The 23642-nt window shown below is 39.8% G+C and overlaps 1 protein-coding gene across 4 annotated transcripts in view; it reads left to right on the forward strand.

Annotated features, from left to right (window-relative positions):
• The window catches only part of LOC132825337 (ubinuclein-1-like), an 82506-nt gene that overhangs the window by 37808 nt on the left and 21056 nt on the right, over positions 1 to 23642 (forward strand). For 3 of the 4 annotated variants that reach the window (XM_060840486.1, XM_060840484.1, XM_060840487.1), the window contains 5 exons: positions 4609 to 4679; positions 6763 to 6892; positions 11880 to 11924; positions 12830 to 12948; positions 18797 to 18919. In XM_060840486.1, the coding sequence (XP_060696469.1) occupies positions 4609 to 4679; positions 6763 to 6892; positions 11880 to 11924; positions 12830 to 12948; positions 18797 to 18919 (488 nt within the window). The remainder of the gene's footprint in view (positions 1 to 4608; positions 4680 to 6762; positions 6893 to 11879; positions 11925 to 12829; positions 12949 to 18796; positions 18920 to 23642) is intronic. The other variant, XM_060840485.1, reaches the window with a different exon arrangement.

Here is a 23642-nt window from a genome sequence, read left to right on the forward strand (position 1 = left end):
CCTGCGAAGGAGGCTCCAAAGCTAGGGGCGGCACGGTAGCACAGTGGTTAGCACTGCTGTCTCACAGCGCCTGAGACCCGGGTTCAATTCCCAACTCAGGCGACTGACTGTGTGGAGTTTGCACGTTCTCCCCGTGTCTGCGTGGGTTTCCTCCCGGTGCTCCGGTTTCTTCCCACAGTCCAAAGATGTGCGGGTCAGGTGAATTGGCTATGCTAAGTTGCCCGTAGTGTTAGGTAGGGATATGGGTGGGTTGCGCTTCGGCGGGTCGGTGTGGACTTGTTGGGCCGAAGGGCCTGTTTCCACACTGTAAGTAATCTAATCACTGATGATGTCGCCTAGCCAGGGGACAAAACGTTTGCAACAAAAACTTCCAGCTTGGCGAACAGAACCACAACAACGAGCACCCGAGCTACAAATCTGCTTTTCTATTTCAGTTGCCACAATGAATAATTTCTCATTTCTCCACTTTACAATTAAATCTGCCACCTTGTTGTCCATTCTTTGGAGCATGTTATGTCCTCTTCTCTGCTTACATATTCATCAGTCTTTGTATCATCACAAACTCTAATCGTTTACATAAATTAGGAAGATGACAAAACAATAGGTTGCAAACAACTGCGAAGCCGGCGCTGATATTATGGCACTCAACTAGTCAGAACCCACAACGTGAAAATGAACAGCTTATTCCCACTATTTGGTTTCTGTTCATAAACTAATCCTCTATTCATAATGATTATTAATAACCTCAACTGAGTGAATCATTATCTTGCAGATTAATATTTGATATGCCTTTTCAAAATCCAGTTATCCTACATCTAATTACGCCTTTTTATCAACCCTACTAGTTAAATCCTCAAGAAACTAAATTTGTTATCGCAGCTTTCCTTTTGTAAAATTGTATTGACTGACCAATCATAATACGGTTTTCTAACTGTATTAAGATGTTCTCGTGAAATATACCTCACCATTACTCTGACGTCAGGATAATGTTTTTATATTTTTATTTTGAATAAGTGTTATGTTTGCTAATTACCAATCTCCTTAGAGCAATCTAGAGTCTAGCTAAGTAACCCAGAGAGGGCTGATCTTTTTTGCACATTTTATAATCCCTTACGAATTATGCCAAACAAAGCAACCCTGTGGCAGAAGGGAGTCATTTTTATGGCTTATACATTGTCATACTGTGATCTAGTGGCTACATGTGACTGCAGAATCACAGCAATGCAGCTGTGTCTTAAATACCCTTTGAGATGGCCTATTGTATTATTAGTTCATGGGCAATTAGAAATAGTACGCAAATGCTGGCCTTGCTAGTGACACCCATATCCAATGAAATAATTGAAGGAGCAAGATAAAGTTGTTTGTAGTTTGAAGAAAATTGTAAAACTGGATTCTTGTATGTGCCAAGTTTGTGGCTAGTAAAGTGAATTGGGGAATGCCAGGAACCAGGTTCACTGGACCATAAGACATAGGAGTGGAAACAAGGCCATTTGGCCCATCGAGTCCACTACGCCACTCAATCATGGCTGATGGGCATTTCAACTCCACTTACCAGCATTCTCCCCGTAGCCCTTAATTCCTTGTGACATCAAGAATTTATCAATCTCTGCCTTGAAAACATTTAGCGTCCCGGCCTCCACTACACTCTGCGGCAATGAATTCCACAGGCCCACCACTCTCTGGCTGAAGAAATGTCTCCGCATTTCTGTTCTGAATTGACCCCCTCTAATTCTAAGGCTGTGTCCACGGGTCCTGGTCTCCTCGCCTAATGGAAACAATTTCCTAGTGTCCACCCTTTCCAAGCCATGTATTGTCTTGTACGTTTCTATCAAATCTCCCCTTAATCTTCTAAACTCCAATGAATACAATCCCAGGATCCTGAGCCGTTCCTTGTATGTTAGACCTACCATTCCAGGGATCATCTGTGTGAATCTCCTGGGCTTGGCAGTTCAAAATTTCATGACACCTGCTTTCAAAATTTGCAGTAATTGCAAGTTTCTCAACGTCTAACATTTAGAAGTGATTCTGTAATTGAACAATATTTGCTGGATAATCCTGAGTTTTTATTCATTTGTTATATGTGGGTGTAGCTGGCTAGGGCCACGTTTGTTACCCATTCTTGATTGCTCAGATAGCAGTTTAAGAGTCAACCACATTGAAGTGCGTCTGGATTCAGAATCTAGGCCAGCCCAGGGAAGGATAGCAGTTATCTTCCCTAAAGGACATAAGTGAACCAGATGGGTTTTTCCAACTGTCAACATTGTCATTAGAATCTTAGTTCAGAATTTCTGCTGCATGCAAATTGGTATAATGGGATCCAAAACATTGATCATACCACCAGGTCATCATATTCCCTTGCAAATTACACTGGGAGTCAATTTTTATTTGTCATAAAGTCCATAGTATGGTACATGTACGTGTTTTGGTAGTCACATTTATTAATCCATGAAGCCATAGTCTTTATAGACAGTCTATGCCTTTTCAACTCAGCATAATAGGTGACGGCCATTGAATCTGCCTGTATTACAGTTTAAACAAACCTTGACAGTTAGGGAGGCTGGTACAATTACAGCACAGGAGAAAGTGAGGACTGTAGATGCTGGAGGTCAGAGCTGAAAATGTGTTGCTGGAAAAACGCAGCAGATCAGGTAGCATCCAAGGAGCAGGAGAATCGATATTTCAGGCATGAGCCCTTCTTCTGGAATGAGGAGAGTGTGCCAAGCAAGCTAAGATAAAAGGTAGGGAGGAGGGGCATTGGAAATGTGATAGGTGGAAGGAGGTGAGGGTGAGGGTGATAGGCTGGAGTGGGGGTGGGGTTGGAGAGGTCAGGAAGAAGATTGCAGGTTAGGAAGGTGGTGCTGAGTTCAAGGGCTGGGACTGAGACAAGGTGGGGGAAGGCGAAATGAGGAAACTGGAGAAATCTGAGTTCATCCCTTGTGGTTGGAGGGTTCTTCGGCGGATGATGAGGTGCTCTTCCTCCAGCCGTCGTGTTGCTGTGGTCTGGCGATGGAGGAGTCCAAGGACCTGCATGTCCTTGGTGGAGTGGGGGGAGGAGTTGGTGTTGAGCACGGGGTGGTTGGGTTGGTTGGTGCGGGTGTCCCAGAGGTGTTCTCTGAAATGTTCCGCAAATAGAGGAGGCCACATTGAGTGCAGCGGATGCAGTAAATGTGGCTCAACATTTCAACTCCGCACCCCCCCCCCCCCCCCCCCCCAACCCCCAAAGGAAAGCAGGTGCTTGGACACCTTCATTGCCAGACCGTAGCTATACAACAGCTGGAGGAAGAGCGCCTCATCTTCTGCCGAGGAACCCTTCAACCACAAGGGATGTACTCAGATTTCTCCAGTTTCCTCACTTCCCCTCCCCCACCACCTTATCTCAGTCCCAACCCTCAAACTTGACACCACCTTCCTAACCTGCAATCTTCTTCCTGACCTCTCCGCCCCCACCCCACTCCGGCCTATCACCCTCACCTTAACCTCCTTCCGCCTATCGCATTTCCAATGCTCCTCGCCCAAGTCCCTCCTCCCTACCTTTTATCCTAGCCTGCTTGGCACACGGTCATTCCTGAAGAAGGGCTCACGCCCAAAACGTCGATTCTCCTGCTCTTTGGCTGCTGCCTGACCTGCGCTTTTCCAGCAACACATTTTCAGCTACAATTACAGCATGTTAATAGGCATCTGGATGGGTATATGAATAGGAAGGGTTGAGAGGGATATGGGCCAAATGCTGACAAATGGGATTAGACTAATTTAGGATATCTGGTCAGCCTGGACAAGTTTGCCTGAAGGGTCTGTTTCCATACAGTACAACTCTGACTATAACTACCAGTTAACACTAATTGATGCATTCATCCTTGGTAATACTTACACTCTAGTTGGTATATTTGCCAACCAGTCAGTGCTGTCCTCCCATACGTTTATAAATGTTTTCCATTTTATGATGTTGTTCTTGCCGAATTATCCTCATGTGCAATTCAAAAAGCTTCAATGAAATGTCTTTTTTCCAGTGATACTCAACTTGCACGCCACCCCAAAGACTATTTGCATCCAGAGTATGTAATGAAAATGGGCATTGTTTTTTTATCCCAGGTAGGCAGGGAGTGAATTATAGAATTGGAGCCAATTTTATGGCACTGAAAAACTTTTATTTGAAGAGAACATTACAAAGATAAATCTCCAATCACAGCAACCACAGTTTCAATCTGTTTGGAACACCAGTGAGTCCATACTTAATGCTCACTACCTGGATTACAATTATTGCACTAAGTTAGTATACAATTAATAGATGGGTTCTTAACTTTTTGGAGTCAGTTGACGACAGTTAACATGCATACCAAAGTGTTAACTTTTGTCAGGAAAGTTCATTATAGGTATTTTTCAAATTAGGTTGATCTTTTTAAAGATTATTTTTGAGAGTGAAGTGGGCAAAAGTCGATTGAATTGAACCTTTTCTTCTTCTTCTGTAGTTATTGGTTGCCATTCAGTTTTGTGTATGACAAACTGGTGCTGAAGATCATCAAGAACTGCAGCTCTTTAATCCAATTAAAATAGGCTTTAGAAGGGACCTGAAGGTACGAAACAAAAGCTGATGATATTCTTCTCTTGTAGGCTGCCAAAGCCTCAGAAGGAGAGGGGAAGCAGAAATTCTTCACACAAGATGTCAATAATATTCTGCTTAAGTAAGTATAATCCAACAAACGTTGGTTTCCTTTGAAAAAAATGAGATGTTTTTAAAGAGTAGACAAGACTAATAGGTGTCTTAGAAAAATTGTGAAGGTGTAACAGATTTGTCCATCTGGGGAGTCCAAAGCTGAAGGTACAGAGCAGATCGTTATAAATCCGTTAAAGAATTTCAAGGGATGAAAACTGGATATAGGTTTGCTCGCTGAGCTGGAAGACTCATTTCCAGACGTTTCGTCACCCTACTAGGTAACCTCTTCAGTAGGCCTCCAGGCGAAGCACTGTTGATGTTGCTTTTTATTTATATGTTTTGGGTTTCTTTGGGTTGGTGATGTCATTATGAAGGCCCACTGAAGATGTTACCTAGTAGGGTGATGAAACGTCTGGAAATGAACCTTCCAGCTAAGTGAGCAAACCTATATCCAGAACCTCAACCTGAGCTACAAATCTTCACAAAACTCGCTGGGAGAAAAACTCTTGAGTGATTGCAAATAGCACAGATGCATTTAAGGGAAACTAAATAAGTACAAGTGGTGTACGCTGGTAGGATCTTTAGCAAAGTAAGGTACAAGGAGATTCATGTTTTGAATAAGCACCAGCTTGATCAGTTGGGCTGATTGTCCTGTAAATTCCATGTAACTAAATTTAGGGGTGTTGAATTCCCATGAAAGAATAAAATAAACTCTCTCAGCCAAACACTTGGGCTGATTTTCAGTTTCATTAGATGTACAAACCAAAACTATCTTGCAATTTTCTATGCCTGCTACTACATGAGATCAGGTAAAAGTGAACAACGCATTTTTTTAAAAAATTGCTTTTCAAGTTAAATTTGTCGTATCATGTCCTGTGTACTTTGCCTCAACGCAGGCCCTTGGTTCGTTGTCTGCCATCATCTTGAGTGGTTCCCCAGGCGGTTTTTATCAATGGTGGTTTGTAATTGCTTTTCATTCTCAAGGATAGGGCATGAAGGCAGGTCCTAAGTGTATTTCTGAAGAAATGAAGCCAAACTGGTGCTATTGGTTTTATTTTGAACCTGGAATAAATGTTGGCAATTAGCACAGAATTTAGTGAACCAAGAGTTCAAATTAGGGGACTCTCATCTGAAGTTTAGGAATCCCAAGGAACTGGGGATGCTAGAAATCAGAAACAAAAACTTCAGAAAGTCCAGCAGGCCTGGCAACAAATGTAGAGAGAGCAGAATTAACATTAGTGTCCAGTGAGCCTCCTTCAAAATGTTTCTGGAGAAGGATCACTGGACCCAAAATTTTAATTTTGCTTTCTCTCTACAAATACTGCCAGACCTACTGAACTTTACCAGTAATTTCTGTTTTTTTGTGCAGATTAGGAATGTGGGTATGAAGGTCTGTGTGGTTAATGTAACCTTGTTGAAAGAGGCAAGCTATTCTCCGTCTGCATTTGTGATACCCCTTGCCAACACCTGAAGCTGTGCTCCAAGAGTGCATATTTGAACAATTTACTCTGGTTTTCTGCTGCAGTACATCATTCCTCATGCTACATGAACAAAGTGTCCCCTTGTATTGTTGCTTAGGTGATGCAAATAACAAGTCACTGAAGTGCTGGCAAAGCTGGGTTTTTGTCATCCAAGTACTTAGTGCAGAACAGAGAGCAGCTAAAGCATATAGATGAGCAAGTCTGTTTCCATTATTTAACCTGGCACTGGTTGAACTGTCAATTTTAAAATTATTTTATCTGCCAATGTTCATGTGTATTATTCATGATTTGGAGATGCCGGTGTTGGACTGGGGTGTACAAAGTTAAAAATGTCACAACACCAGGTCATAGTCCAACAGGTTTAATTGGAAGCACACTAACTTTCAGAGCGATGCTCCTTCATCAGGACAATCACCTGATGAAGGAGCGACGCTCCAAAAGCTAGTGTGCTTCCAATTAAACCTGTTGAACTATAACCAGGTGTTGTGTGATTTTTAACCATGTGTAATATGGTGGCATGAATGTGCCTTATCACAGAAATAGTATACTTATTTCTAATTTCTATCATGATGTGTCTGTAAGGATCTCAGTATGTACTTTTCATCTATTTTGATGTGTTTATGCTTTCAGTATTGAACTTCAGTCCCGCGAATTGAATAGTCAGATTCGCTCTGGGGTTTATGCACATCTGGCATCCTTCTTACCATGTAGCAAGGACACTCTACTCAAAAGGGCAAAGAAACTGCACATGAATGAGCAGGTAACTGATTTGAAAATGAGTGTTCCAATGCAAAATCCATTACTGCAACTGTGACTGTTTAGAGTAAGGAAAAATCATTTTGCATATGTTATTGCGTTCCTATTTTTAAAAATCTGGGGACGAAAGGTGTGTGATTGCAATTGCAACCCAAGTTGCAAATAACTGTGTCAAAGAATTAAGTTTTTATACTGAAGTTCTATTACTGGTTTTAGTTATTGATTGTAAGTTTTGTCAATACAATCTGTCTTTTTGCTAGTTCAAGGGTATTCTTCAGAATAAATCTTCATTTTGCAGAAAGAATAGTTTACCAGTGAAGCACTTTAAGATTAATGCTTGGAAAGATTTACACTACATTATATAATGTTTAAATACTTTCAAAAGTAAATTACCTTTTTGATAGTGATGCAGGAGCAAGCATTTAAATTTTGAAAATACTATGTAGTAGCATAGTATCATAGTTACTTGATTAAAGTATTTACTGGTTTTATGTTTAAGAATGCACAACAGCTCAGCCCTAAAGTTGTACAGTTCGCATGTGACCTCATCCATTTCATCTTTTCCAACACATTGCTGGATAAAGTCATCTTCAGCATATGTTATACGTTGTGATCTCCAATCCTTATAAATTCCTGAAAACTCATTCCTTTGTCAGCTTTATTTTGTCTGCTCCTATCACGTAAGGATGGCACAGTTTACTGCTATAATTAAGGGAACAAGCAATTTATGATCTTGTAAATGCCGCTGTGCTATTTCTGTTAAATTAACCTATTGATCACTCATGATTTGCTGGAACACTCCTATTCCCATAGGTTATAGAACAAATGGTTGTGTAACAAGTGGCTTATACACAGTATATGAGCTTATCATCAAGACTGGCACTACGATGTTGCATTGTTGCGGATGTCCTCCATTGCACAAATGATTTCGACAAAGATTAAACAATTAGTTATGCGGTTCACATGAGTACAAAAGATCCTATTGCAAAGAAGGAGGAATTTCCAGTATTCTGACATTTTTTTATCTATCCACAGTTTCTGCAGACCCAAAAACAAAATGACAGGTCCTTTATCTCATTGTAGTTGATAGGATTTGTTGGTACAGAATTGATAGTACATTTTCCAACATGAAGTCACTCCATTGCACAGAATGATTTCTTGCTTGAAGTACTTGGTGACATGCGACTATTGAAAGAAAGCATGGGTTTCACAGTGAAACCTGATAAACTATCAGTAACAAGGCTATGTCAGAATTGTTGTTTGTAGAAACAAAAGTAGAGGTATGCAAGAGTGGAAGCAGAGCCCCTTTCAGTGATGTCAACATTGCGATGACACACTAGGTCTAAGATTGGAATCAAGTCAACTTTCACAGCAAACATAGTACTTGGGCACGTGAACCAGATCAGTGTTCAGCAAATCAAAGCAATTGTTTTACTACTTTGTCCATTCATGGGCTGTGGGCTGGCAGTTATCATTCATTCCTAAATGCTTCTGAGAGGTCGTGGTGAGCTGTCTTGAACTGCTGCAGTACTTATGGTATATGTATACCCACAACCCAGTGACCATGAAGGAATATTGATATAGTATGAAGTCAGGATGGTGTTGTGGATTGGATGGTTATGGTTTGAAAGATGCTGTCAAAATACTCTTAGCACGTTAACTGAATTGGATCTTGTAGATGGTGCACACTTCTGCCAATGTATGTGGTGGTGAAGGGAATTCATGTTGAGGGTGGTGAATGGATTCAGTCAAGCAGGCTTCATTATCAGAAATCACTACTTGAGTATTGTTGGAGCAACATCTCAAGGAGCTGAATGGAGATTATTTCATCAAACCCCTGGTCTGTACTTTGATGGACCTTAGCCTGTGCAATTTGCTACCACAGAAAGCAGTTGAGGCCAAAACATTGAAATCATACAATCAGGAGTGGGATAAAGCAGTTGGGGCGAAAGGGATCAGAGGGTATGGGGAGGAAAGGCAGGAACAGGCAATCAATTTGAATGATTAGCCATGAAAATGAATGACAGAGCAGGCTTCGAGGGTGAAATGGACTACTCCTGTTCCTGTTTTCTTTGTTTCTATGGATAGACATCATGACGGTGAGTTGGAGAAAATACAGAATACAGGTTTTGTAGTTCCTCACTATTCTTGACCTATTCTTGTAGCCGTAACAATTAAACGGTTGGTCCAGTTCATCAATTTCTGGTTAATGGTTAAACCTCCCACCCAACATGTTTAAATTTCTTCAAAAATTGTAAATTGTGCTGAAATATGTGAGACCTGTGTCTCACCATGAAATGTTTAGATCTTTTATGTTGACTCAAGATGTAGTTTGAAATACAATAATGTCGTATTTGCAAATGACCCACAAATGTTATACCACTCTTTAGAATGATTCTGCTCACAGCACCTTGCTGTACTTTGTTCAAGTTGCATCTGCATTTTCGGTCTTTTAAATATGAAAATTATGAAAGGTTCAGAGTAGGCAGTGCATTTTTTTATTCTGCCAAAGGCAGCATTGTATCATGCCATCAGAGAAAAACACAGTTTGTTTTTAAAAAGTTACCTGATATGTTGAAATGTTCTTACTCCCTTCCATTCATTCTCCATTAGGTTTTATGGTTATACTGTGCCCTCATTGCATTGTAACCATTGTTCAAAGTTTGAGCTGGAGCTGAAGTGCTGATATTGAAGGATGAGATTAAATTACTTCTTCTATTAAGAAACTTATTTGAAAGTTCTTGTAGTTCAGGATATTATGAAAGTTGAAAGGATTAGAAGAGAAGCTTAGTCAGTTTGAGCATTTGTGATTTGATAAAGCCAAGTTTTAGTTTTATTCATATATTTTCATCTCCTGAATAAAAAGATTTTGCGCTCAAATACCACGTGAGGCTCTGAGTGCCCAAGTCAAGTTGCCATTCTGAGCAGTATCAAAGTGATTTTTTTTTTGAGCCTGCCTTAAGATGAGTGATTAAATAGAAATAAAAACAAAGATTGCTGGAGACACTCAGCAGGTCTGGCAGCATCTGTGCAGAGAAATCAGTACCCTTCAAAATGTCAACTCTGGTTTCTCTCCAGATGCTGTCAGACTGCTGAGTTTCTCTGGCAATTTCTGTTTTCACTTCTGATTTCTAGCATCGCGGTTCTTTGTGGTTTTTTGTTCATTGCCAAATTTACTTTTAGTGATTAATAAGAGATCTTGCTTATCTGCATTGGATGGGTGCTTAAGATCAATATCCCTGATTTCTTCTGAAGAAGGGTCACTGGACTCAAAACTTCCACTCTGCTTTTGCTGTACAGAGGCTGCCAGATCTGCTGAGTTTTTCCAGCAATTTCTATTCTTGTTTCTGATTTCCAGCAACTCCAGTTCTTTTTTTTAATCCCTGATATTTTGCTTCATATTCCTCTCCAACCAACGCCAGAAGAATTCATTTGGTTTGTTTTTGCAGGATTTTTCTTTTCACCAAATTACAAATACTGCACTCAAAATTGTGTGTGAAATGTTTTGAGGCAGGTGAGAAAACTAGAATGAAAGAGCTTGGTTCATGTAGCAACTTGCCCAAGCTCAGAGCATCCTTAAGTATTCACATCTAATTAATTCTGAAATATATTTGCTATTGTCGTGGTGATGACTTTGGCAGTTAAAGCCGTATAAAGGCTCCACACACACAGATGATTGTACAAGATCATTTGTTTTTGTGATGCTGCTTGTATAAATAAATGTTGACTAAGTGCATGGAAAGGAATGCTCTAATTTTGTGCGATAGGATCTTTTATGTGTATGTAACAGGGAGTTGGGACCATGGTTTTAATGTATTTTTTGAAAGGGATGACCTTCCACAGTTTCATACATACTCAGCCTAAATTTTGAGACATTTTAGCCAAGAGCGGTGCTGAAGAAATGACTTGTTGACTCCGAGTTTTATCACAAAGCCAGAGTGACAGTTGCATATTTCAGAGGTGTTAAGCTTTTGTTTAAAGTTTGAATGTTTAAATATTACAGCTTAAATTAGCGGTGTTCTGATTAAGCTGATGTTAAAAGAAAATACAAAATATAGGCTAATGGCAGCACCCTATATCACAAATACAAAGATTGGAGTTCTTCTCAAGTTCACAAGTCATTCCAACTTTATTTGGAGAATATGGAAGTTTGTAGTAACACTGGAAATTGCCATCCATGGATTTTCTATGTATAAAAGACAATTTGCATTAAGTAGTCACTCTCCGAGCAACAGCAATTGGTTATTTAATCCAGGTTTCATTCCTATTGGCAAAATTATTGTTCCATAATACGGGTGCTTTCCAGAAAAGCGATGAGTTTGTCCTGTCATTTCAAACATTCACATCTGCTGTCGAGGCTTATTTCAGAAATTCGTCAAAATTGATTCTACATGGAAACATCAAATTTATCCTCAAATTTTATATCAATTTTCAGATATTTTAACAGTTCCCTATATCATGAGCTTATTAAAAGTATTGCATTCATGTTGGGCTTGTTTAATTGTGCCACCCTTAAAGTGATCACGAGGAGATAAGATCATGCATACTTCATTTTTACAGTCTTCTCCTGATAATTCAATTGCAAGTTTTGTGCTAAAAAGGTGAAAATATCCAGTAATTTAAATCGAACAATAAATAGAAAGTAGTATTTTTGTGCTCTAATGATTTGTATTTTCACAAAATTTGAATAAAGTAATTTTGAATTAAGAGGAGTGGACTATTGAATTCATGAACCATGGTCTGCCAGTGTAAGACCATGTCAAATCAGCAAACATAAATTGTCTTAAGTCCAGCTCATTTAATATGAATTATGATATGGTCCTCTTACATGACCAGTTTATATCCTGCTTTAGCTCCTATGTTGCTTTCTCCATAAAATATATTTTGGACAAAATCAAGGAGTAGGGGAAACGATCTCTATACTCCCCTAATTCTGATGTGGGAGTTCGGTTAAGCAACTAATTTTTTGTCCTCTTAAAAAATTATTACAGACTGGGGAAAAATGGCTGGTAAAGACAGGTGAATGCTTAATGCAGGTGAGCATTTATATAGGTTTCACTGTCTATCATAAATAAATAAATGGATTTTTCATGAAAATTTGTAATGTCATGTTTGCATTGATAGATATATCCTTTTTATTGTGATCATGAAACTATTGGCTATATGCAAGCTTCAGTCGAAACTATTATCTGATTACACAGCTTTATATATTTTAAATTTTGTGTTTAGTATTCCAAGTAGAGCCATTTTCAGGTAGATTAGCCTCAGTTGTGCTGGTTAATCTGACCTGTTTAATGAAAAATCGACATTTTGGATTGTCATACCTTCAAATAAATTTCTACCATTTAAGTGTTAGAACTCCTTGTAGTGACTGAAAAAATATACCACAATCACTGCAATTACAGGAGGAGAGTTCTATGCAGACTGTACATATCAAATTTGGTCAAATATAACAAGTATGCTGCAAAACCTTTCTAAAAAGAATGAATTTGAGGGGTTGGGGTGATCTATCATACTTTTTTCAGAATTCTGAACCCAGTGTATTAATCGAATCCCTTCAGTGTGGAAGCAGGCCATTTGGCCCAAAAAGTCCACACCAACCCTCAGATTATCCCATCCAGACCTGTTCCCATACCCTGTTACTCTACATTTCCCATGACTAATGCACCTAACCTACGAATCCCTGGGCAATTTAGCATGTCCAGTTCACCTAATCCGCAAATCTTTGGACTGTGGGAGGAAACCGGAGCACCCGGAGGAAACCCACGCAGAGACAGGAAGAACGTGTGAACCCGAGGCTGGAATCGAACCTGGGTTGTTGCACTGTGAGGCAGCAGTGCCAGCCACTGAGCCACAATGCCAGATTGCCTAGGGTGTCTTGATAAGTACTCAAATTAAGTGTAGAAGAGAAATGCAATTGCTTTTAATTTTTTTCTTGCAGGATGGCCGACTGAAGGAACCGATACACAAATTAAAAGAAGCAGTTGGGAAAGCAATGCCAAATCAAATAGCAAAGTATCAAGAAGACTGTCAAGCTCATAGCCAAGCCAAAATTGCCAAGTATGTGTCACATGGCTTAACATCAATTATATTAACATCTGTCATTGAAAACATAGGCCATTATAAAGGCAGTAATTTCAGGATGCTTAGAATAGCAAATGTTTTTGCCTTATTGAAGAAGAGTAGCAGGGATAATCCAGGAAATTACAGGCCTATGAGCCTCAAGACTGGTAGGAAAACTATTGGCAAAGATTTTCAGGGGCAAGATCAGAAGCAAATGATCTTATTAACAATAGACGGTATAATTTTGTGCAAGGGAGATCGTACATTACTAAGTTGATCAAGTTTTTTTGAAGTGGTGCTGAAGATGATTATTGAGGAAAATGCAGCTGATGTTGTTTACATGGGCTTCAGTAAAGCCTTTTGCAAGGTCCCTCATGGCAGACTGGTACCGAAGGTGAACTCCTATGGTATCGGGGTGACCTGGCACGATGCATACAGAACTGGCTTAATCATAGGAGACAGAGGGTAACAGTAGAAGGATGCTTTTTGGAATGGAGTGATGTGACTAGTACCATTCCACTGTGATCAATGCTGGGGCCTATGCTGTTCGTAGTTTACATAAATAATTTGGAGGAAAATGTAGCTGATCTAATTAGTAAGTTAACAGATGTTACAAAGATTGGTGGAACTGTGGTTAGTGAGGAGAATTGTCAGAGAATACCGATCAATTGGAAGCATGGGTAGAAAAATGGCAGATGGAGTTTAATCTGGACAAATGTGAGATGATGCATTTTGGAAGGTTAAGTACAGATGGAAATTATACAGTGCATGGCAGAACCCTTAGGTATATTGAGATGCAGAGGGATCTGGATGTACAGGTCCACAGATCACTGAAGTGCAAGTAGATAAGTTAGCAAAATAAAAAGGCTTATGGCATGCTTGCCTTCATTGGAAGGTGCATTGAATATAAGGATACATGAGTAATGCTGCAGCATTATAGAACTTCAGTTAAGCTACACTTGGAATACTGCATGTAGTTCTGGTCACCAGACTGCCAGAACGATGTGGGTGTTTCAGAGAGATTACAGGAAAGGTTTACCAGGATGTTGCCTGGTACGGAGAATGTTTTCTATGAAGATAGGTTGGATAGACTGTGTTTGTTTTCACTGAAACGCAGGAGGATGAGGGGTGACCTGATAAAAGATTTTAAGATTGTGAATGGCCTGGATAGAGTGGAAAGTATGAGGCTTTTTCCCAGGGTGGAGGGATCAATTACTAAGGAACGCAGGTTGAAGGTGAGGTGGGAGAAGTTTAAAAGAGATGTGTGAAGCATGTTTTTCACACACCCAGTGGTGAGTGCCTGGAATGTGCTCCCAGAGGTGGTGGAGGAAACAGACACAATAGCAACAATAAGTACCTGGACAAATACGTAAATACAAAACAAATTTAGGAATACAGATCCTATAAGTGAAGACAGTTTTAGTATGGAAGGCAAAATATGTTGGCATTGGCTTGGGGTCCTAAAGGGCCTGGTCCTGTGCTATTTTGTTCTTGTTCTTAAATACATATTATAATCAAGTAGAGTCAGCATGTCTTCGTGAAGAGCAAATAATGTCTGGCAAATTCATGACAATTTTTGAAGAGATAATTAGCAGGATATAGGGGAACTGGTAGATATACTATCTTGAATTTCAAAAGGTGTTCGGTAAGGTACTATACATATCTCTGCTGAGAACCTGTGATGTTGGAGGGAGTATACAATCATTCCTCCGTATGTGTGAAGGTTCTGTTTCTGTAAAGCCTCACAAATGACAAAATTCGCGACTGTGGAGTTCATTAAAAATACAGGTTAAGAATCACTGATACGCTGCAGATGTTGGATTTTGTTGCTAATATTTTATGCAGGCAAGTGAATCTGAGAATTGTGAACTGATAGATATAGAGGATTTACTGTACCAGTGGGGAAAGAGAATTAATTGACTAATAGAAGGCAGAGAATTGGGATGAGGAAAGCATTTTTAGGAAAGAAATCTGTAACCAATGGAGTGTCATAGAAGTCAATGCTGAGGCCACAATATGTATTAATGACTAGGATGGTGGAAATCAGTCTAAGCTTTGAGAGTGATACAAAATTTAAGGAAAGTAAAATCATGAGATTGATACATATAATTTGCGATGAATATAGGCAGGTTAAGTGAGTGATCAAAATCTTTAGCAGATAGAACACAGCATGGGAAAATGAGAGGTTATGTACTATGGCCAAAAGAGTAGAGGAGCTGAATATTATTTAAGTGAAGAAAGACTGCTGAAAGCTACACTACAAAGGGACTTTGGGGTCCTCGTGAATCACAAAAATCTAGCATACAAGTTCAGCATGTGAAACAAAGAAAATGGAATGCTGGCTTTCTCCACTAAGAGAATGGATTATAAAAATATGGAAGTCTTGTTAAAACTATATGTTGTGCTCAAGAAGAGAGTGGTGAATCTGTGGGACTCGTTGCCACAGAAGGCTGTGGAGGCGAAGTCATTGACGATATTTAAGACAGAGATAAGTTTTTTTTTGATGAGGGGATAAAACTTGAGAAGGCAGGAGAATGGTGTTGAGAAATGTGTTAGCCATGATCAAATGGCAGAGCAGACAAGATAGGGTAAATGACCTGATTCTTCTTATCTAGCTTCTGGGCTTGTGGACAAGGAGGCCAAATTGGATCTCGAAGCAGATCTGGTCCTCGTCAGTTTTCTTTTTGTGTTACATTCAAGCAGGACTGAGATGCTGAAGTGGTTAAAGAAGAGCAGGAGGTTTATTAAGGTAAGTATTCATTCTGCAGCAGCAAAGTTAGACCAACTATTTCGCTCCAAAATGCTGACGTCCTGTCCCATAATCAGACTCTTAAAGTGACAGCTGAACATAAATAAATGCACAACACTGTATAAGGTACAAGAACAATTTTGGTCCCCTTTTCTAAGCAAATGTATGCCAACATTGAAAGCAGGCCAGAAAGGTTTGTAAAGTAGATCAAGGGTATGGAGGGATTTTCTTATGAGCAGATGTGTAGATTGGGCTTGTACTCATTAGAGTTTAGAAGGGTGTGAGGCAACATTATTTTAACATACAAGTTTGTTAGGGTACTTAACTGGGTAGATGCTAATTTTGTTTCCATTGTAGGAAAGTCTAGGACCCTAATCTGAGTTGTTAACCTCTAGTATAGTCTGAAGGAATGCCTGAGACATAGTGGAGTGAGGAATGGGTGATGTATAAGTTAGTTGAGTTAATTGGGTATGAATTGGTTATGTATGTAGAGGAGCTAGTAATCATGGGGCAGGAAAGGTTTGTAGTGTTTGGCTAACTGAAGTAAAGCTGTAACATAAAAGTCGAGACATTAATTCTGTTTAAGTTTTATCTTTTTGGAGTGAACTAAAAGTAAAGGTTTACCCATTTTGACATTTTTACATGGAGAAGTAAGATTCCAGATTGAAATATGACTTAATTGATCATATTTTTTGTTTAGCTTTGGTTTTAATGAAGTTGTCTTTCACTGAAACACGAATGTAATGTTGCAGGTTTCGTTTTAACAATGAAGCAAGTTTATTATGCAAAAAAAACTAAAGATAATATGACTCTATGACAACTCATTTAAATATTTTAAACCACATTGTAAACTAGTGCCATTAAACTGAATAGCACCCCATTGCAGTTTTCAAATATCAGGGGGAGAATTATCTTCTCTAACACACATTGTGTTTGATTTAGCTGTGGCTTTAATTGCATGATCTTGAGAATCTGAGCCTCTTAAGCTTTTCTTAAAAGACTAATAATTAAAAGCAAGTTTTACTGGACTGTGCCAAATCAAAAAAAGCTCCATATTGTGACATATGTTGCGAGTACTCCAGATAGGAGAAAGTATCTGTGAGTATGTCATGTAATTGATCGTAGACTCTCTCAGCTTCAAATAAGCCTTCAGCATTTTAACCACAATGCATAATTTCTGGAACTTTAAACCTATGCAACTTATTCTGAGGTAATCTATTTGTTGCGTGTCTAAAGCCATCCCCTTTTTATCAAGACCGACTTGTGCATGTTCACCTTCAGACAAGGCTCGTGTAAAACTGCCAAAGTGAAAACAAAGAACCTCTGTTTTCCAGGCCTATGGGTGTTTCCCCTAACCAAAAGAAAATAAAATTAACCTTTTGATCTTCTAAACTGAAAGCCTTACGTACAGTTGTTTATTTTGTTGACTTGTAACAGCTCTTCCAGTTAAAACAAAACCCCATTACATGCAAGGAATACTCTTTCTGTTTTTAGATAGAAATTGCCAGTGCTAAAGAAATACCTACAAGTTAATCATTAAACCCCATCAGACTTACAAACCAAACCCAAATACCACCAGCTCAAGCCCAAACTCACTCATAGAGTCACACAGCACAGAAATAGACCCTTTGGTCCAACTCAGCTGTGCAGCCTGAGTTTCCCAAACCGAACTAGTCCCACTTGCCTTGTCTGGCCTCTAAACCTTTAAACCTTTCCTGTTTGTGTACCTATCCACATGTCTTTTAAATGCTGTAACTGTACCAGCCTCCTCCTGTTCCTCCGGCAACTATGCACGCACCACCCTCTGTGTGAAAAAGTGGCCCCTCTGGTCCCTTTTTAAATATGCCCCCTCTCACCTTGAACCTATGCCCCCTAGTTTTGAACCCCTTTTCCTCCTCTGTTCTCCACCCCATCCCACTCCCATCTAAGCAAAAGACCTTTGTTGCATATATAAACACCCCTTGCATCACAATAAAGATGAGGAGGAATGACTTTGGAGGGAGGTGATTCTGTAGAATTCAAAACCATACAGGGCTGTGGATTCAGTGTCATTAAGAACTTGAAGCACAGATGGACAAGTTTTTTTTTAGTCAGTAAAGGAATCAAGGGTCATGTGGTCGAGACAGGAAATTGAAGTTGAGGGTTATCAGATCAACTATGGTGTTATTGCATTCTGCTCCTGTCTAATAGTCTTTCAGCATAACTGTGGGTTATACTTGCATTTGAAGCTAATTCTTGATCTTGGGAACAATTAGTAGGTCAATCAGCCTTCCCAACCTGTTTGTCCAGTTGATCAGATCATGGCTGATCTGGATATTAATCCCTTCAACCTGTTGTGTTTTATATCTCTTAATACTCTTGCCTAACAAAGATGTCTATCATTCTCAATTTTCAAACATCCTGTTGACCTTACTGCATTGGGATCTTTCTGTGAAGAGTTAGGTCAGGCGTGGGTTCCAAAGTTTCAGATTTTGACTACCTTTTAAGTGCTTCCTGACATCATCCCAAATACCTTTGTTTAACTTTAAGGCTCTGTTCTCCTGTTGTGAACCACCCTCCTCTTCCCCACAATATGTCCCCAGCCGCAAAAAATGCTGTTCAAATAGCCACAGCACTGACACCTGGCCACCTTTGTGGAATAATTGCCCAGGTCTATCATGTTCACAATAAGCATTACAAATTCAACCCAGACAATTACTGCCTCATCGCTATGCTTTGTAAGCTTAGCAAAAGGATGGAACACTGCTATCAAGTGGAACTTCAATGACCTGCTCAGCTTTGAGTTCCACTAGGGGCACTGGCTGTAGATCAGTTACAGTCTTGGTCCAGACAAACAGCTGAATTGCACAGGTTGGGTGAGACTGAACTTGATATGAAGCATTTGCATTAGCTTTAACTGTCTGTGACATCAAGATCTCCTACAAATATTGACGTAATTTGGGATCAGGCAAAAACCCTCTAATGCTCGCAGTAATACCTTGCATAAAAGAAGATAATTTGTAAGCCAATTTATTTTTAACAATGTGTGAGTTATTGGTGTACCTTTTGTTCTTTACTAATCATGCAAGTAATCTATTTCCCATTTCTGATGTGCAGGTTGCTGGGAGAAGATAAGGACCAGAAAGAGAGAATGTTCTCTGATGATGAAGATGATGAAGACAAGTTGGGAAGAAGAGTTGTAGGACCCCGTAAAAAGTTTCACTGGAATGATGAGATCAGGTTCGCTATGTTGCTTGTTGTAATAGATTGTATAAGACATTTGTATCAACAGTACGTTTATGAATTGTAACTGTATAAACACAGTTCTGGATTGTGTGTTTTTTATATGGTAACTCAGTAAGGGCTTATTGAATGATGTGACCACATATCAAACCGTTCAAATTGGGCTACTGCTTCAAGAGGTAACTGGAGTCATTGGGGAAATGATGAACAAAGTAAGAGTGCACAACACTGGCGATTACTGAAATGGACCATTGATAGGCAAAATTGGAAGGAAATCCCGAAACGACCTCTGAATGGAATTTAGGTTAGAGGTGTTATACTTGATCTATATGTAAATATAATGATTTGGAAGGAAGCTCAATGCTTCTGGCTGTAAGTTTACTCGCTTAGCTGGAAGGTTCGTTTTCAGATGTATCGTCACCAAGCTAGGTAATATCAGTGAGCTTCTGGTGAAGCACTGGTGTTTGTGACTTGCATTCTATTTCTGTGTTTAGGCTGTGGTCAGGAAATGGCATCACCAACACAAAGAAACCTAAACACAAAAAAAAAACCGAGCAGGTCACTGACGTTACCTAGCTTGGTGATGAAATGTCTGAAAACGAACCTTCTAGCTCAGTGAGCAAACTTACATCCAGAACCTCAACCTGAGCTACAAATCTTCTCAAAACTTGCTAGTTAAGCTAAATGTTTTTCACAGATGCTGCCAGACCTACTGAGTTTCTCCAGCACTTTGTTTTTATTTCAGATTTCCAGCATTTGCTATCTTTTCCTTTTAAATGCCACGGACATAGTTTTGGTGAGAGAAGACAAGTTGTATAAATGTCTGGGTCTCTAAGAAGTTGTGAATCCCTTGAAGATGACAATGATAAACGATGCACCGAAGTGTGAAAGTATCCATGTAACATCAGTAAGAAATGGAACAAGCAAGGTGAATGCAATATTAGATTTGATGAGGAAGTCCAGAATTTTACAAATGTGGTGGATAATTTGCGAATCAACAGCAGTTTCTGTTATTTTAGAAATTTTTGTCTAGAAAGGGACACTGCAGTGCAGTCCGTTTGGACAGTTTTTGGAAAGTTAAGGGGATCACCTTGCTTAAAAATATTGCATCATCTTTGTATACACTTTCTAAGGAGCAGGAAAGGTGTGCTAGGAGTAACAGGTGGATAAAGTAGAAACAAAATTGGAGTTATTTATCTTAATGTAGGAGAGAGGTTCAAAGTTCATGAAGATTTGTAGCTCGGATTCTCGTTGTTGTGGTTCTGTTTGCCGAGCTGGGAATTTGTGTTGCAACACATTCCCAGCTCGGCGAACAGAACCACGACAGTAGGAGTGAGGTGTGATAACCATTGGAGGGCTGGAGTCTGATAGTTGTGGTGGAGACTAAGCTTGATGATATTCTAAAGAAAGTACTGAATGGTGGGAGGTGCTTTATTGAGATTTGAAAATAATGGTTTTTCTTCATCCCTCCAGTTCTCCACGTACAACATTAAACCAGTGAATGTTGAACTTCTAGAAATGCAGACATTTTTCAAGTGTTGTATACATTGTGTACTGTAAGCACTTTTAAGTTATGTACACAATAACATGGATTTGTTGCAAGTTAAATTATCTGCAAAAGCAATAGGGTAGTTTCTTATCTTTGCCACATGGTGATAATAAAAACAATTAACTATCCACTATAGAAATTACCCAATTTTTTACCATTATTCTGAGCTCTGCCAGATTATGATGCTTGTGGTGATGATGAAACTTTGTGTACCTCAGCTACATAGCTTAAAACAGCACTCTGTATTTGTGGCATTTTCAATTAGCTTAGTTGTGTGATTACTAAACCATGCTGAAGTATTGGCCTCCTTGTGTTATGAATACGTAATTGTAAATGATTCAAGCTGTAAAAACTCATTTTGCAGTACCCTAAGCGATAGAGGTGACATTTAGACCTGCACATGAGCCTGAAGCCAGACCAAATCCAACATGAATCAGCCAAAACAGCATCACATTCAGGAATAATGTTGGCTGTTGTGCTTGCTTCATGTTTCCTAACTATATTCAGCAAGTGAATTGTGGTGTTGCGTTTATGAACAGTTTAGAGTTATGGAATTAGACTCATATTTACAGCACTGCAGGAGACCATTTGGTCCTTTGTGTCTGGTCCAGTTAACAAAGATCTGACCACATTAATCCCAGTTTCCAGCTCTGGGTCCATTGCCGTAGCCTCTATGGCAAGACAAGTGAGTACTGAAATACTGCTGAAATGTTCCAAGTGTTTCTGACTCGTCCACGTTTTTCAGGCAGTGACTTCCAGGCTCCCACCCTCCCTTGGATCAAAAAAGAAGTTTGCTTCTATTCTTGGCCTTTTAACTCGTAGCTTAAATCTATGCCCTGTGGTTATTGACCCCTCTGTTCATCCTATTTATCCCCCTCATAATGTTACTCATCTCATCAGATCCTCTGTTAATTTTTATTGCTCCAAGGAAAAGAATTCCAATCAACCAGTCTTTCCTAACTGCTCAAGATCCTCCAGCCCAGGCAGCATCCTGATTAATCCTCTTTGCACTTTCACTGTAGCAGTTGTAAACTTCCTATAATGTGAGGACGAAAACTACATGCAGTACTCCGCTGTGTCCTAACCAGCATTATATGCAGCTCCATCATAACCTCCCTTGTTCTTGTATTTTATGCTGTGCCAAGGTGACCAGTTTATTGGCATTCTCCTGCAGTTTGCAGTAGTCATCCTCTCAATTTATTACCCTATCAATCTTTTGTATTATCCATAAACCTCTTGATTAATCCTTGTACATTTAAATTTGGATAATTAATGTGCACCACAAGCAGCAAGATCCCTCATACTGAACCCAGGGGAACCCCACTGGAAATCAGACTTTGTCATAGAAACATCCCTGTACCATCACCCTCCGATTCCTGCCTATGTCAACTTTAGATCTGACGTGTCACTTTGTCTTTGATCCTGTGAGTTTTGTTTTGACTACTGTCATGAAAGTCCTTATCAAATCATGCTAAAGTTCATGAATACTACATAAAATGCATTAATGTAGTCATACATGGAATATAGTTTGGTGTTGGAAGTCGGTCATCTCAGCTACATGACATCGCTGCAGAATCCCTCTGGGTAGTGTCCTCAATCCTGCAATACTCAGCTGCTTCATCAATGACATTCCTCCATCGTAAAGTCAGAAATGGGAATGTTCATCGATGATTACATAAATGTTCAGCACCATTTGTGATTCCTCAAACTGAAGCAGTTTGTGTTCAAGTGCAGCAAGATCTGAACAAAATTAACATGTAACACGTGTCTCTCCAATGACCAATTCCAGTAAGAGACAATGCCCCTTGACATTCAGTGGCGTAACCATCTCTGAATATACTACTAAACAACTTGAAGATGACCATTGACCAGAAACTTAACTGAACCTACCATACAAATACAGTGGCTACAACAGCAGGTCAGAGGTTAGGAATACTGCAGCAAGTATCTCACATCCTGACTCTTCAAAGCCTGTCACCCATCTACAAGACACAAATCAGGAATGTGATGGAATACTCCCCATTTCTCTGGATGGGTGCAGTGCCAACAACATGCAAGAAGTTTGATGATATCCAGAACAAAGCAGCCTGCTTAATTGTCACCACATCCACAAACGTCCACTCCCTCCACTGCTAACACTTGGTGAATTTCCCCAGTGCATCTTGTAGACTAAGGCACCATAGACAGTATGTTCCAAACTCTCATCCGTTTACATCCAGAAGGGCAAAGGAAGCAGATTTATGGGAATACCACCCCAGCAAATTCTCTTCCCCCCCCCCCCCCCCCCCCCCCCAGCCCAAGCCACTCGCCATCATAACTTGGAAACTTAACACCATTCCATCAGTGTCCCCGGGTCAAAATCCTGGAACTCTTCCTCCCCCCCCCTGGCCACCTCCAAAAGACCTTGTGTGTCGACCTACAGCATGTGGACTGTAGTGATTCAGGCAGGCAAATCACTACCACCTTTTAAAGGAAACTTGTCCCATGAGTGAATTTTTTTTTAAAAAGCCCTTATCAACACTCCTGGTTGCCGCCAAAGAATTCAACTGAATTTGTCTAATAGTACCTTCCCATGACAAATCCATGTCGACTGTCTCTGATTAATCCACATCTCCAAGTACAGATTTGTTCTGTCCCTCCATGTTCTTTCCAATAAGTTCCCCTACATCAAGGTTACACTGACCTGTATTTTTCTGGTCAGTCTCCTCTTCTTTCAAGGTTAGCAGTCCTTCTGGCACTCAGCTGTGACCTGAGGAGATTTGAAAATTGCTACCATCACCTCTGATGTATCACCACCTTTGCACCCCCTCCCCTACAGTTTGGGATGCTTCTTAGCTGAGCCTTTAAATTTATCCGCTTTTAAGGCTGCTAAACCAGCTAGTACTTCCTTGCTCTATTAATTTTGTCTAATACTTCACAGTGCTCTTATTGCCTATGCCTGTGACACCCTTTCCATTATGAAGACTCTCACAGGTGCTGGGGACTGTCACAATCTTTCGGGTCCATGCACATTTTGTCCATGTCTCTCATGGGTCCTGATCTTTCCCTAATTATTTTCATTTTCTTCATATAATTGGTTTTCTTTAATTCTACCTGCCAATGCTTTCTCATGCATTCTTCCCTTTTCTAACTTTCTTTTTAAGTTGCCCCCTCACCCCTGCACTTTTTAAG

The sequence above is a fragment of the Hemiscyllium ocellatum genome, chromosome 20 (assembly GCF_020745735.1).
Source record: "Hemiscyllium ocellatum isolate sHemOce1 chromosome 20, sHemOce1.pat.X.cur, whole genome shotgun sequence".
NCBI classification, from domain to species: Eukaryota; Metazoa; Chordata; class Chondrichthyes; order Orectolobiformes; family Hemiscylliidae; genus Hemiscyllium; species Hemiscyllium ocellatum.